The following is a 16,337-nucleotide window of genomic DNA, read 5'->3' on the forward strand; positions in this document are numbered from 1 at the left end:
GCAACTGGAGCCAGCAGTCGGCTAGCGTAGCTTGGCATAAAGACTGGAAACAGCTAGCCAGCTTTGTCCAAAGGTTTAAAAAAACTAAATCTATATATGAGCACCTCTAAAGCCTCTTTAAAGAGCTTCAGGGGTGTTGATAGGTGAGTTTTGATCTCTTTGGACAAAGCGAGGCTGCAGTCTTTGTGCTAAGCTAATCTAAGCTAACCAGCTGCTAGCTCCAGCTACATATCTAACATTGTGGGGTATCAACTAACTCTTGGCAAGAAAGCGAACTAGCATAATTCCCCAAAATTGTCACTATTCCTTTAAATTAAATTTTTTAAACGTGGGCACTTATTGATATTCCCATTCAAGTGTCAGTAGTCAAAAGTTGCAGAGCAATGCAAAGGTAAGTGAATATCTTTAAACCAGCCTTGATGGATAATCCTTTTTACATTTATATCTTTGGGATTGTGTTCAGGATCCAGAATAAAGAAATATATTACCAAATGCTGTCTTTTTTTCAAAGTAGAACAAATGAATAGTATAAATCACATGCCAAGTCCATACAAAAAACACACGGACACTAACTTTTTTTTTTTTCCTTCAACAAACTTGTTTCCCCTTTCAAACCAATATCGTAATATTGACACCATCACAACAAATTTGAGTCGGGTTTTTCATCACTATCATCATTATTATCTGTGATCATAATCATCTTTATGCATATTTAAATGAACTTCTTGTTACATCAAGATGAACAGGCACTACACCAGTTAGGAGATAAAAGTACATCACTAACTATGAACATACATCTTCTAGACCGCTAATATAGGGTTTCCACAACATGAGCTGCTGTCCCCTGTGTGCATAAGGAAGAGATCAACATAAAAAAGCATTTACATGTACACCTTTTTACTGCCTCAACATGGTTAGGTCTCATTTTTCAACTCAACACAGTTGTACAGTTACAATAGAATATAATCTTTAAATTACATCATCATATACAAATCTGACAGCGTGGGATAACGTCACGCTTTTATGATACACTGACAATTCCATTGCAATGAAATCCATACGATATGGTACCTATTAGTTAATATGTTTTCCATTGCTGTTATTTTAATGAATCACATTTACATGTATAACACTACATTTTGTCTTAATAGTCAATCACTTGCATTTTTTTTTTTTTTTACTTGTTTTTCTGTTACATTTACACAACTCATACACACTGGATGATGTTTTCCCCCAAAATATTAACCTGGTAATGTGGATTATGTGTTTGAACTTGTGTGTTTAATGCATGTGTATATATATATATATATATATTTGTAAGTATATATCTGTGTGTGTGTGTGTGTGTCTGTGTGTGCATACGCACGTCAAGGAAGTGGGACAGTTTAATGATAGTAGTCCTTTTTGCTATGCTGGACAGCTTTACTCTAAGACACAACTTGTGAGCTGGTGATGTGTTTCTCCTCATGTGTGAGACCCAAACCTGTCAAATCCTGTTCCAGACACAGAGCTAAACACATCTGACTGCTGTTGGTCCAGTGACATTTTAAAACTTCCGGACAACTAAGTTATAAAAAGCATCGGTTCCATCTAATCAGAGATTTAGGTGCAACTCGTAGCAAGATAACTCACTCATCCACATCTGATGAATTCCTGCTATGAATTTAATTTCTACGTATTAAGTTTGAAAATGACCATTTAATGCACTGTGTGTGTGTCATCTTACATGCAGTGCAGCACTGGGGACAAATGTGTTCCCTGTGTCATTGCGTGGTGTTTTGCAGACAAATGAAGTTTGGGTGGACTGGGAGGCAGCTACAAGTTGATCCTCACTGAAGCTGTTTCACATGTGATATGTGAAGTTATTGCATGGAGAGAAAACAGATAGTTGATGGTATTGGGTCATTCTTTGGCTCAGCGGGGAGACGGGCCACATAACTAGTGCTTTTTGCTAGGTAGGGCATTAAATGACGGTGGAGAACCGTGTTTAGACAACGCGCCCTCTTTCGAGCCCAGACACTAGTACATTCATGTCCTGTTGAAGAGGCTTCGATCTTCAGACAACCGTCTGCCTCCATTGGCCCCTCGCTCTGGAAGAAAAGTGCCCGGCACAGGCAATGTTCAGAACCAACCTCTTATACTGCAGTGGCAACCCCCAAGAAGATGACTTGATCCCACTTTGCTCTGAGGGAATGTATCACTCGTGTTTGCAGTAGTGGATTAAAATGAGACCAGAATTACTGAACCAAGAATGAAAGCCTCTGCAGAAACTGTATATCCTTTCCTTGGGTTGCATGGAGATGATATTGTCAACGGGTTTGTGATGCTAAGAAAAAAAGAAATATGTCAAAAAAGAAACAAAACAAACAAAATCAGTTCATCAACAAGCTTCCTTTCATGAAAACAGAAGCATGTCCAGAAGAATGTGATGCTAGTCAATGAACTCTGCATTTTGTAGTTGAAGTGTTGCATCAAGTTGTAGCCTAAACGAGGCTGCAGGATTCAAGGAATGCAAGTTTCTTTTTTTTCTCTTTTTTTTTGCATAGCACATGCTGCTATGCAAAGTTCAGAAACAGTTAAAAACACATAGCACTGCACACACTGGAACAGAGGTTGGACCAAATCACAAAGAAAAACAAAAAAACAAAGAAAACAAAAGGATACTGTTTGTGGTACATTTTAACACTACACAGCATTCCAGATGTAAGGATGACGACTGACCACACACAGCATTAAAAATGCTACACAAAGATGGCATCACACCGTATATACACAATGCAGGTTTAGAGAAGCTCGTCTTTGTCGAATGGGCATAACTGATTATATTATCTTCCCATATTCACAAGAGAACAGACTGCAGTTTACTGCAAGTTTAAATAAGCTGCATTATATGTTAAATACAGCTACACATAGAAGCAATGTGTTCCTGCACTGTCTTGATGTTATAGTTGAGTGTGTATATACTGGAGTAACTGCTGCTCCTGTTTTTAAATGTGTAAGTCCACCCACCCCAAATGCTGGATAAAATATATTATATTGATATATTGTCTTTTAGGTTACTAAGTTTTTATTTAGGCAAGACTGCTTGGCGCATCTGTTGGGCAAGGGATGTGTTGCTCTTAAGTCTCTGGCTATGTGCGATGCAATTGGACGGGACAGTTCAAGCTTCCTCCAATGGCGTGTCCTTGTCCAGTAACGTGACTAGATTGGCTCGACATAATTGGCCGGGTACAGTCCCTCTCGGCCAGTGTCCAAGCGACCTCTACACCAGCCTTGCTCGTCTTCGTCCTCAGTCTTGGTCAGTTCATCACCTGTGAAGGAGACACCACTCCTGAATGAACACGCAGTCTTTTGTGAAATAGTGACTGTAAATCGAAAAATGAAGGTATCTATAAATTAAAGCTCCACATTTATTCTGATTAATGCACTCTAGGTCTTTTGTTTGTTTTTGTACTGTATCGGAATACAGTCCCCCAGTCCCAGAAATATTTGGCAAATATTTTTGAAGTTATCTAGCCACTTAAAAGGAAATTGTTGGGAGGGTTAGATGAGAAAGTCGATATGGTTTTCGTGCCTGTACAGTAAATATTAAAATACTGTCAGTAAAAGGTTAGCTTAGGTTTCTTATATTCCAAGAAACCGTTTGACACAAAACTCCAGATGAAACAACAACTTGTCTTACACTTTCACATTTTTGTGTGGTAGGGGAATACAGAATTTGTGTTTTCGTTCTTGTTGGTTTAAAGGACCAGTGTTTAGGATTTGGCGGCTTCTAGTGGTGAGGTTGCAGATTGCAACCAACTGCAATCTGACTGCATGAGAACTACGGTGGCCGACGCAAAAACGTGAAAAGCCGTATCTAGAGCCAGTGTTTGGTTTGTCCGTTCTGGGCTACCGTAGAAACATGATGGTGCAACATAGTGCACTCCGTAAGGAGGACCCGCTCTGTAGATATAAACGTCTCATTCTGGGGTAACGAAACACAGTGATTCCTATTTACAGTAAATAAAGAAAACGTACTTATTAATATCATATTACATTTCTACCAATAGATCCCTATAGATGTTACATACTGGCCCTTTAAAATGATCCAAATTTAAAGATGAAGTTTTCTCACAAAAGGTTTCTTTATGTAATGAATTTAATTTAAATTAACTTGATAAGGTAACGCGAGCAAAGTTTCACCCCAGAGTGAAGGCAGAGTAAGTTAAAGGTGCCCCGTGGAGCTTCTGACCACCGGTGGCATTATGGAACAATGTTTTCATGAGCGGGTTCCTGTTTTGTTTTCGCTCACATGAACGCACAACAGGTACAAGCACATGTGTTCCTCGATACAATTGAATGCTTTTACACTATTTTACTGAAGTACAGAAGAAGAACCAAGAAAAGCAGCGATGTGCCAACAAAATGCAAAGAGGAAGTAAAGGAGGATGCAAACAATGCAGGTTTCTAAATATAAAAAATCAAATCGGCTTTAGGGATTTTTCTAAGATAAGAAAACAATTCAACATGTTTGTTAGATCTCAAAGACACACACAATGAGTTTTGGTGAGTAACACTTATTGTAAATAGTAACTTTGCTTACAAAATGTCCACAGGGCAACCTTCTTTTTAGAAGAAGAAGAAGAAACTAACAGAATTTACATGTGGGTATTAACCGTCTTTAAAGACCCTTTAGTCATTGCCAGATATCCATGAGAGGACTTAAAAACACCTCATCTCAAACTGTGTGCTTCAAGATAGGACCTGGATGTGCAGAACAAGAGGATGATGAAGATGCAGAGCTGTGGCTTCATCAGTAGCTTTTCTGAGTAAAGCGTGTTGTTAAATCGTTAGTCATGTCGCTGTGTTGGGCTCTAAAGCACGTTTTACCACCATTTCCCAAAGAGCTTGTGTTAATTGGTGGCAAGTGCCTGTAATTTGTTTTCCATGTGGTAATTATTGACTAACCACTGCTATCTATTCTAGAGAGGAAGTGAGCTGTAGAACAGAAACCAGGAGAGAACTGGTGATTTTTGACCACCTGGTTGATGCCACAGCTTGTCATCTTATGATTAAACTACAGCGTTCCAGCCCCTTTATAAACATTAATACGTTCATAAATGAATGAGAACACATGAACTGTATGATAGTAAATCATATCTCCTGTGTCTTCTGGTCACTGACAAATACCTGCTTTGAAGGTGAGCTCATCCTGCTCCTGGCCTTCATAATCATAGAGAGCTCGGACACGGACGGCTTTCCCAGTGCTGGAATCTTCTTCAAAAGAATTGCCGTTCCCGCCGTTTTCGTTGCCAGAGAGCGTAGCGGGCTGCTCGTCATCGGACCACTCGGTCGAGTAAGCTTGGTTTTTTTCATAGCTGCTCACACTGGAGAATAGAGGAAATGCAAGGTGAGTAAATAATAAAAGTATTTTCAAAGTCAACAAATTGTCAACAAATCCCACAAAAAGGTCCAAACCAACACATATCGTCTGCGTAGCTTATTCCTTATTAAAAACAAATTAACAGTCGCATCGTTGCACCGGGAGATGTTTTCCTTCTTATGAACATGGGCACTGTAGTTTATTTAGAATTGTTCCCACGTAAACCATCCTGCTGCTGTAAATACTCACTAACATCCAAAATCTACAGCTGAAAATAGTCGCCAACAAATACACAATTTACTCCTGATTGAGTAACTTTAACTAAAAACTACAGCCGGTGTGTTTCAGGAAATGATTTAGCCATTTAAAAATGTGAAAGTATGTATTCATGACCCATTTTTAAAGATGTGTGTACATTAAGGCCCAATGGGCTTGGGAGTGGGAGCTGTAGTCAGTGTGTATTGAGACAACACTAAAACTTGTTAGTTTTGGTCTTTTCATGAGATTTGTTGACACAAACACTAATATTACCCATCTTATCCTTCAAAAAAAAATGTATTTTAGAAATACGAGTTCAGGCCATGCAATGTAATGATGACATTCTTAACGAAATATAATTTCATGATCATTTATGAGTGTGCTTTGCAATGTGCTTGTAAACAATAGATTACTAACCTGCTACGGTCACCAGGTGGAGCCACATGGTCGGTGCTCGGAGTGGGTGGAGCTCCGTCTGGTTTCTTCTTCTTTGGGGGAGCAGCGGCCTGGTCTGGGTTGTATTCCTGGATATTAAAGTAAAAGGAAACACATGAAACCGGAATAAAGAAGAGTACTAAATAAAGAAGAGAGTTGTCTACTGTTTGTGTATGGAGGTTCAACGTTGTACCTCAAAAGCAGGCCAGTTCATATGCATCCCAGGGCCGTGGTTGTTGCTGAACCACTTCAGATCCTCTTGTGTGTTTGACGACAGCACGGTGCGCTCCAGTTCTCTGTATATTGTGGAATAGCTGAGGAGAGGAGGAAAATGGAACAAATGGTGAGGCAGAAAAGTGCCAGAAGAGACCCGGGGTCTGCTGCCAACTTGGCGACAGAACCCACAATGTAGTTCAAATTCTGGGTTGAGCGAGATCCAACATTAGGTCACGACAAGACTGAAGTGTCCTCCAGAGTTTTCTGCCGAAGCCCTCAGCAGCTGAAGTATTTTGGCCTGAATAGTCCTGATAATCTTTTACAAGGATATTATTGTTTGTATTGCTACAGTTTCCCCAAATCTCCGCAATGTGTAAGAGATTAAAACGGTGTCGTTTTATTACCTATTTTACATGATAAACCTCTCTGTGGTGATGATGATCATACCAAATCCCCACAAAATACACACATACTATACTGTACTTTGTTTTGTTCATCAAACTAAAGCAGCCAGTGTGAATGTGTGCTTTTATTTTCAGTGGGCATTCATATACAAGTCATTGCAGTTGTAGTAAATACTAATCATTCACAGAACATGTCTAATAATCTAATTTTGTCTTCTTATAGGTGGAATCGGGAAATAACTTCTGAGAAAACAATAATTTTATATATATAAAAAGAGAGAGAGAGAGAGAGAGAGAGAGAGATTCAGTGATTAATATAATGGAAACTACATAAAATGATAATGAATATCACATTTTTTGTAGCGCATTATGGACAACCACAATAGCAGTTAAAACCGAGCTGTCGCATGTTTTCTTCTCCAAAAACCAGCCGTTCAGGGCACCACAGGTGAGGTCATGAGTAGTAAAGTGTGAACGATGAACAGTCGGGACATCGCAATCCTCTGAACAGCAAAGGGCTTGAATCACGCATGGCATCCAAAGGCAGGTTTGATGAAAGACCCTGAAAACCGCTTTGCTGTGGGTCCCGGCTTTGTTGTGACACACAGGTTAAAAACAACCCAGAATATGACAGGCATTCGACTTCAATTCAAATTCAGTTTGGCAGAAACGTCATTGACTGCAAAATCAATTAATTAGTGCTGTGAGTGTGACCGCTAATGAGAAATGCATGCCTGGTTGAGAAGTGTGTTGAGATGAATCAATTTGAAGCGAACTGTGCTGAATGTGACAACACAAAACTAATCAAACTAATCCGTTGTCAGATGTGTTTGCAATGTGATCTTTTCTGATTAAAAGTTACAGTATGCAATCATGCTCAAAAAGTTCTTTGCCCACGTTGCATACATAACGATGAACTAACTGAATTTACATCGGATTGAGGGGGAATAGTAGAAAGGTAGATGAACACTGCAGGGAATAAAACACAATCATATACACATAGCAGGCCATAATGATCAATAAATATGTCTTTTTTTAGTGTTGTACTAAATCATATGTCGGAGAAAACACAGTCCATGATCTCAAAACTGCAGCTCTATAACACTTAAGTAAAGCTGTGTCCCTTCGCCCGGCTAACCTTTGGTTCTCGGTGAGGTTGAGATGGCGTTTGATGTCCAGCAAGGCCTCCTTGAGGAAGGTCAGCCTCCTGATTTCATGCTGCTGGCACTGGTCAAACACCTGCTCCATGCACTCCATGTACTGCGGGGTGCACTTATTCAGCTCCTCCAGAGACTTCTCATACTTTTCTTTAGCCTGAGACAGAAAACAGAAAATACGCTGATAACTGAAGCCTCCGTGGAAAAGAAACCGGCGCGGTTTAGTTGAAATGTTCCTCCGAGGTTGCACAACAACTCATCTTTAAAGAGGGTTTATCATGGCGCTGTGACAATGTTGTACAACTAAATATCTGTTCCTAGAAGCGAAACACGATTGCCTGTACACTGCATACATCCATCACAAAACAACACCTTACGCTGTTTATTTGAATAAGCATATGTGAAAATAACCTGATCAATTAGCCTGATTGATAGCCATTTAAAACCCTGACAGGTCACTAATTTAAAGCTGCTGTGAGAAAAAGCCTGGGCCAGCAAGGTAAGTAAACATGACGCTTTTCTGTGTGTTTGCATAGAAACATGTCTTGGATCTACTGACCAGTGTGACAATGTTTTTTATGCATGTGATTGTGTGTATTTACGTGTTTTTTCACATCTTTGTTTTTCACTCTCCTCAAACTAAATAGAACAAAACAGACTTTTCTGTCTTCTCTTGTTTTTTTTTCTCCACGGCCTCGTTCTCACCTTTTGCATATCCTGTTTGCATTTGTCCACTTTCTCGTGGAGTTTCTTCTGCTGGTCTGCCGTGACAGAAGCCTCAGTCTTGCCGTTGGCCTCGCGGGCTGCAGCCAGCTTCTCCTCCTTGCAGGCCAAGTGGTATGTCTTCTTAGCTGCCTCCATCTGTCGGTCCAAACACAGCAGGCATTACATCTCACATACATTATCTAATGTGACCGAAGGAAGTCACATCAACTCATCTCAAAGTAGGACTGACCTTGCCCAGACACGAATTACGGATCTTAATGTGATCAGTATCTGAAACTGCATAGATGTTATTATGTCCTTGTGTCCACGACCAGAGTCATATTTTGCTACTTATGGTAAAAAAACAAAAGTACAAATACCCAAAAAACCCAGTCAGAGTCAAGGTCAGTCAGGGTCTAATATGCTGTGAGTCCTCTCATATCTTACAGGTCCAGGCCTAAAGCAACGGACCCAAACAACCTTAAACACAGTCTGTATTTAATGGTTTTAGACAGTGAAGTTTGTTCAAACGTAGCTCTCAGAGCTGTGAATCTGTAACCACCATGGATGCAGCCACAGACTTTGTCATGGAGAAACTCAAGGATTGGCCTCAACAGGGCCTCCCCTCAGACACAGCTTAAACCCACAGACACTCAAAAATTGAGCCAACATAGCCTAATAGTGCGGTTTCACATAACCTTTGACTAAACCAAATACATGAAAAAGTTCAGTGGACATATTTACCACCAGCACCGATTGGACATCCACATAAACTGTCAATAAATAACATTTAGTCCACTTAAGGGCAGTGGAAACAAGTTGGGAACACAGCGTTGACATATTAACACCTTCTAAGTTGACTTGTTAGAAAACAGTTGCTTTATTTACACATCCAGCAGTTACGGAGCAGCATTATCGTTTATTTGAAGTCGTGTTCGCTACAACCTGATGCATGTAAGTCCAACATTCACTCTCTTTTTGGTCTCCACTAACTCCTGAGAGCAACATCTGTCTCTTTAGCGGCTAAATATTCCACTATGTTCACCAGCTAGTCTCTAACGGAGTCTGTCTGCAGTTTGGTGCCAAGCTGGTTTATTAGAGCGGCCTGCTGTGGCAGAAAACGACACTATGAAAGCGGTGAGAGAGAACCGAACAGTACATTTGTGGGCCTGGCACTTAAAATCAATGACCACAAAAAAATGTAATCAATCAAAACATAGTTTTAAAAGGTTTTAAATAGTGGAGAGTGAAAGATGCGTGAATGAATGTACAGAACAACATCACCAGCACGAGGTGAGAGCAGGAACGAATCCGAGAGCAGCTCGTTTGTATTAAATGTTCCGTTACACCAAAGACAACGATGATGAGTCATATACATTTGTCTCCATCCCCCTCACCTCCTTGAGCTTTTTGGCCCACGGTTTCTGAGCCTTCTTGAAGCCTTCATCGGCCTCCTTGGCCTCTTTGAAGCCTCCGATCATTTGCTTGTGATAGGCTTCCTTCTGCCAGTTCTTCACTTTCTCGACGTCCTCGTTCATCAGGTTGTTCTTCACATCTTGGTGCAGCTCACTCACCTTCTCTGCCTCGGTCATCACAGCCAGCCAGGCTCTCTCCACAGAGCCGTACTGTGGGCCTGGGCGGACAAAATTATTCATTCCAGATAAAATATTTAGCGCAATAACACGCAGCCAAATATGAGCAGAGAGCAAACAGCAAACTGTGTAAACGGAGCTTTGGCAAATTGAAAGACAGCGTGAAGTCCGTTCATTTGTTGAGCTATTCATTTTATTGACCCCATCCCGCATGCTGACCTTTCTCAATGAGCTGTCTCCATCTCTTGGACCATGCAGTTAGCTGATCACCATACGCTTTTTCTATCTTGGCACGCTCCTGCAGGCAGCCCATGAGGTCATTGCAGAGCCGATGGCCGTCATCAACTCTCTTGACAGCACGTTTGTAGTTCCCCACCTGCAGAACATAGGAACAGATAGGTGAAAGGAACAGAAAGCAAATCAGTCTTTACAAATGTCACAGAAGAAAATCTATTAGAACATGATGTCTACATCAAAATATACAAAAGAAACCTGATGAAAATTTTATTTTTACATCTTTTTAGATATAAGATAATATGCTTCTAGATGTATATGGTAAAATGGGGGACGATTCCCCATTTGTGAAATAGGCAATGCAGGAACAGAGTTGATTTATTTTTGATCAGCACTGTTGTGATCTAGCTTGACAGTGTGATCGGAGCAGTGATTGGCAGCTGCGTGAGAGCCTCCTCGGCTCTGATTGGTTGCTGTTCTTCGGGTGCAGTAGAATCTTGCAAATGTCATTAGGAGACCTTAAAGGAACCTAATAATTCCACAGATTATCCGTCTCATGTTCGAGGATGTAGTGACAGTTTGAGCAAATATGACACAATGTGAATTTAAGTTACCAAATTAGCAGCTTTAACAACAGTTTATTAACTGAAAAGATAGTAGGTTTATGAATATGATTTCTGTGTGTACAGTATGACACATGTGCACAAACCAACACAGTATTGAGAGTCATGTGTTGGTATTAAATGTAGTAGTTAGGAAAATACCCCAAACAAGCTAATAGGCGATTGTGTCCTATATATATATATATATATATTATTTTGCTGGGGAGTTATGAATGGTTCCTCATATAACTCTGTGCGTCTCGTCCCATTTCACCCTATAATGCATGTTAACCAGCCCTGTTGGATATTTTGAAGCATATCTCCTTATTTTCTGTTTTTGTCATCCTACTCAGTGAAACATACCAGTATTCAGAGTTACCGTCTGCCAAAAATTATTTTACTGCCTTTGCTTTTAGATCTCGCCACCTTAAGCGATACCGCCTTAAAAGTGCAGTGCCAGGCCACGTGGCTCCGCCTCCTCAGTGCCTGCAGGGGGCGTGAGCTCATGGTGCATGATGAAGGGAGCGAGGAGGGGGTGGGGGATGCTCGTGCCTGTGCATGTGTAGTTATGCAATGACATGGGCTTGTGTTTGTGTGTGAATGCGTGCGAGTGCTTTAATCCTCTCGAGTGGTGTAATGCAGGAGCACAGATTCTCAGCGGTAGACGACGACGCAGAGACCGAAATACATAGAAACCACAGAGTCCATGTGTTTATGATGCAAATACATACAGTCATGCACATAGGCCTACATCATCAAACGCATAACTCGTGGAGAGTCCGTCTGCAGCGCTGCACTGTGATTGGTCCTGACACGAGCATGCATGTGTGCTTGTCCTGTTTGAGATGAGAGAGCTGCAGGGACGCAGTGAGACAGGTGTGCGACAGTATGAGCTTTGGCCTGTATGACAGATTGCAAAGTCACATCAAAACAGCACGCAGGTGGACTCGTTCTACATATGAAAACACACTTGAGCGCTTGTATTTGTGCAGTGTGGTGATTATATTAGGGATGTATTGAGTTTGAGTCGTGCTTCACTGCCCAGCTGTGTACAAATATCAACATGTCTGATGACAAAACCTGAGGATAAAGTTTTTATTCTGGCATTTATAAACCATGAGCTGACCCGAGCTGTGTTGCTAGTATATGAGGCTATAGGCAGGTGCATGTGGTGAAAGGCCGCCTCAGAGCGACTGATGACTGAGGCTCTTTGTCTTTGTCTCTGTGGGTAAGAGCCATGATACAAAGAAGACTCTGTATTGAGGGAATTCATTAACGCTACTTTGGTGCGGGTAAAAAAGTACACACACGCACACACACACACACACCACATTTCAGCACGTGAGGATGGATTGAACTTGTATGATGATTATATTTGTAGTGTCGTGTTTATTCATTTGTTGCAATGTACCCTGTGATGACACAATTTTAAAGAAATATGATGTACAATATACTGTCAAAATAACTGCAGTATTCTCTTAAATAAGAACGATAAGGCCGCGTTGAAGAAGTGTCTGTAACAGGTTCACATTTGGCACTCACATCTTAAACAAAGAAAGACGGTATTTATTGTGAAATCAATTTAAGTTGTGTGCAAATAGTTAAAGTAAATGACGGAAGCCCATTTATACCAAGACAATGATGATTGCATTGGTTTCATTCTCTTTTATAAAAGTAATTAAATCAGTTTTTTCATAGCTTGTCCTTTTGTCCACCAAAAGATAAACAAAAATAAATACAAAATATATAAATAAGCCGAAGTCTAACCCAAACCAATTTATTTGAATTTGTAGCTCATGCTTTTGACGTACTATGAGCATGTTTATTCGTATCTTTCCAAACTTTTATGTATTTACCAAATACGAATACTCATTCAATTACTTCAAAAAGTACATGTGCATGTGTTCACAAAATAAGATTTTAAAGCTAAATGTGTCAAACCCGTATGCTATAGAGACACTACTGACATGTGGCAACTGTATTACAGTCTAGTTCTACCAAAGACTAGTTACAGCTTCTTCACTTTCACCAAATGTAACTTTTTTTGAGCACTGAGACCAAAAATACAGACAGTGCAAATCTAAATTTGCATAAAAGATTTTTAGCTGCTGTTCTGCTTAATGAGATTAAGGAGGAATTCTTAATCAGGTCACTTTGAAGAAGCCCTGAATTTAAAGCAATATTTCGATATTTTTGGAAATACCCTTCCCAATGGTAGAATGAGAAAATGTATAGAACTCTCATATTTGTCTGATAAATATGAAGCTGCTTAGTGTAGCACAGCGTGTTAAAAACAAGGCAGATCTTACTCGCGGCAAGACTGCTTTTGCTTTTCAGCGTAAGACCATGCTTAATGTTTTGAAAGCCCTGGCAGAGCGACCCTCTGCGTTGAGCCTCAGTAGGTATCGAATCCTGTAAAAACTTGGTGACACTAATCTCAGTGTAATGATTCCAGTAGTGACTCTTTAGGGCTTCAGAAGCCACATGAATACAAGTCAATGTGGCGGGGACAGGCTCAGGGTTGCGGGTTGAAAACCCTTCATAACACACGTGACGGTTCGGTCTTTACCTCCCAGAAGCTGTCCATGGTGTCGTCAGCAACTGCACATTCATCGTAGGAGCCAGACATTTTCCTGGATGTGGCAAAGCACTCTAATGACTAAACCTGTCCTCTGCAGCCGAGCTGGGTTCCTCATGCACTGAAAGGCACAAAGAGAAAAAAACAATAATGTGACATCACATTACACAAATACAGGAACAAAGAAGTGCAAGCGACGTGATTGAGCAGACTTAAGATGGCCAAGCTGTGTAACAGTGAGGAGAAGCAATGTAGGAAACCTTTAATGGCAACTAGAGGAAACCTTCCAGTGTGATGGTTTCTATTTGAGACATTTATAATAATGAGATAAAAATAGTCTCCTCCGCCATGCATCCAGCGCGGTGCCCTGAGGAACGAGAGGGGGCAACTTATACTGGCGTGTCCTAGAAAAGATACCAGAGAGAGGAGGAGCATCACGGCAGCTCTGACCCTAAATCCTTCCATAGTGCAACTCATTCTTCTGACACATTACATGTGAGAGAAATCTGGAACACACACATAAACAGTACACATGCTACACTGTGTATAGCAGCCCAGAATGCACTTTGTATGCAAACACAGAATTGTGTCATTGCCACCATTACTGTTATTATAATACCATTATTACTATATCCGGTCTGTTTTGACTATTTTGCATGTGTACAGTATATGGTATGTTTTAAGCATTACCGTTGTCCTTTGTCTCTGTTTGTATTGCAATACTTTTGTTGTATCTGTAAAAACCTTTATTCTTTTTTTTGTGGTATTATTTTCTTTTTAAGTAACACAAAAAAATCGACAATTTCCTCCTAAATTTCGGATTTTTCTGGTTAATTTTAAGAAAAATAAAAAGAATTGTGAAACCCTGAAATAGAATAGAAACAAATAAACGAATACAAGATGAGCAGACCTATAGATGTCCTTTAATGATGTGGTTTAATCACCTATTACTCCGTAAACCCTACAGAATACAGTTCCTTATGGATTTCCTCCAGCGTTAAAGGTGATTCATATTTGTTTGTTTGACGTCTGGTCGATATCTTACCACCATGGTTTAAACAGTAGAGACTGCGAGGCGCTTTATCCGTATTGAACTCTTTTTGAAGCCTAATCCATTTTGCTCACATGAGTAATGGCTTACCCTTGAGAGAGAGCTCTTCATTGCACTGAAGCAACCAATACAATACGTTGCATGTGCCTCATAATAATGACAGACATTCTGTTGATAATGCTCCCTGCTCTGACATTGTTTCAAGTGGATTTTGGTTATTATCTACTTCTGCACATGGCCCTACAGTGTAAAACTTTATTAGCTTTTAATTAAAAAACGATGACAACTTTTGATAGACATCATTAAGAGCACAGTGCAACAATTGATTAATTCCAATATGCACAACGCAAATTAATTGTTAGTTAAGCGTGCTAGATAGAGGTCAATGATGAAGGATGACTCGTGGCCATGTCATAGCTGAGTCTGCAGTCTGCTGCAGCACAAGGAATATTTCGTTCAAATATGACCAGAGCCCTCCGTGCTTCATCGCTCGTCTTCCTTCTGCAGTCAAGTGCACACTAATTCCTGCAACATCCTTCATCCCTGGAATGAGTCATGAAAAATGACTCTCTGCGTTAGGCTCAATTTGCATAGGGCTGACCTCACTTTCCTTACACACAATGTAACAACATAATTGTCCTTGTGAGGAAAAATAGAAGTCCTTTAAACTACAAGGTCAGCTTATGAAGGGAAAGTATGTCTAGTTGCAGCTCCTGCAACACACTTTGTGTTTTCACACGGCGTCCACTCGTCAAAAAATGCTATCGGGGGAGCGTTCACACCCGGCGTGATTGGATCTGGTTTCAGCTGCAGAACAGGCAATTTATTCCTGCTCACTCTGTGTTTCTATGGAACAGTGACCGATGAAGGCAAGCTGTATTTTATCAAAGGCCTCGGTTACTGTCACCAGCCATCACAACAATCTGTGGTGCTTCTAACAGTCGAGGCTTTCAGGCACTGGCTATTTCAAGAAGGCACAACACAAAATAACCAAAGAACCATTTCATAAATTTGGCAACTGTGCTGTCAGTGTCTGAATCAGAGACAACTTGAGCCTTTCAGCAAAGAACTTTTCTGAAAAGAAGAAGCCTGTTTTGTACACTACTCTTCTATGTTTGATACTGTAGGAAATTCTCTTTATAGGACAACATTTTACTGAAAATAGAGGAATACTGAAGGTTTTGCTCATCCTAAAAATGACTGACAATGCCCTAATCCTCTATCATTATCTATAAAGTACAGTGTAGTCAAAGTTTACACAATCCCCTCTATATCTTTCCATCAGTTTATTGCCCATCATCATAGCTTCATCCGTTGGGACAAACACTCGGTAACCCCCTTCTTGAAAATGCGGACACAAGACCCCATTCTGCCGAACCACAAACAGCAAGGAGGCTTGTTAGCCCCCCTCACAACCTGCCTGACACAGTCAAGAACCCAAACTTGGCATCCATGAAAAAAAATATTTTATCAAGGCATAGTTTGACATTTTGGTAAATACGCTTATTCGCTTTCATCCTGAGAATCAGACCCGGAGATAGAAACCCCTTAAAAGCAACCTGTCCCCGTTTAAAAGGGAACAAAATCTGGAAACCAGATCCTCCAAGGCTCACTTATTAAGTTACTATATCTTGTTTGTTTAATCCGTACAATAAATGAAGGATGATATTGATCTTCGCATTGAATTGCCAGCAAGAAAGCAAATGCATTTCCCAAAATGTTGAACTGCGTCTTTACAAT

General features: G+C 40.4%; 1 protein-coding gene across 1 annotated transcript; it reads right to left on the reverse strand.

The window, feature by feature from the left end:
* Window positions 1-3,201: 3,201 nt before the first annotated feature.
* LOC306702944 (protein kinase C and casein kinase substrate in neurons protein 1-like) lies at window positions 3,202-13,597 on the reverse strand (the record flags this gene model as incomplete). The annotated part of the gene is made up of 9 exons (XM_079168709.1): window positions 3,202-3,311; window positions 5,173-5,369; window positions 6,041-6,147; window positions 6,252-6,372; window positions 7,817-7,992; window positions 8,541-8,696; window positions 9,938-10,173; window positions 10,352-10,508; window positions 13,538-13,597. 9 exons carry the CDS (start codon window positions 13,595-13,597, stop codon window positions 3,202-3,204), a joined length of 1,320 nt encoding a protein of 439 aa, XP_079024835.1.
* Window positions 13,598-16,337: the final 2,740 nt, after the last annotated feature.

This window comes from Pholis gunnellus (genome assembly GCF_910591455.1).
Source record: "Pholis gunnellus genome assembly, chromosome: 2".
Classification (NCBI taxonomy): Eukaryota; Metazoa; Chordata; class Actinopteri; order Perciformes; family Pholidae; genus Pholis; species Pholis gunnellus.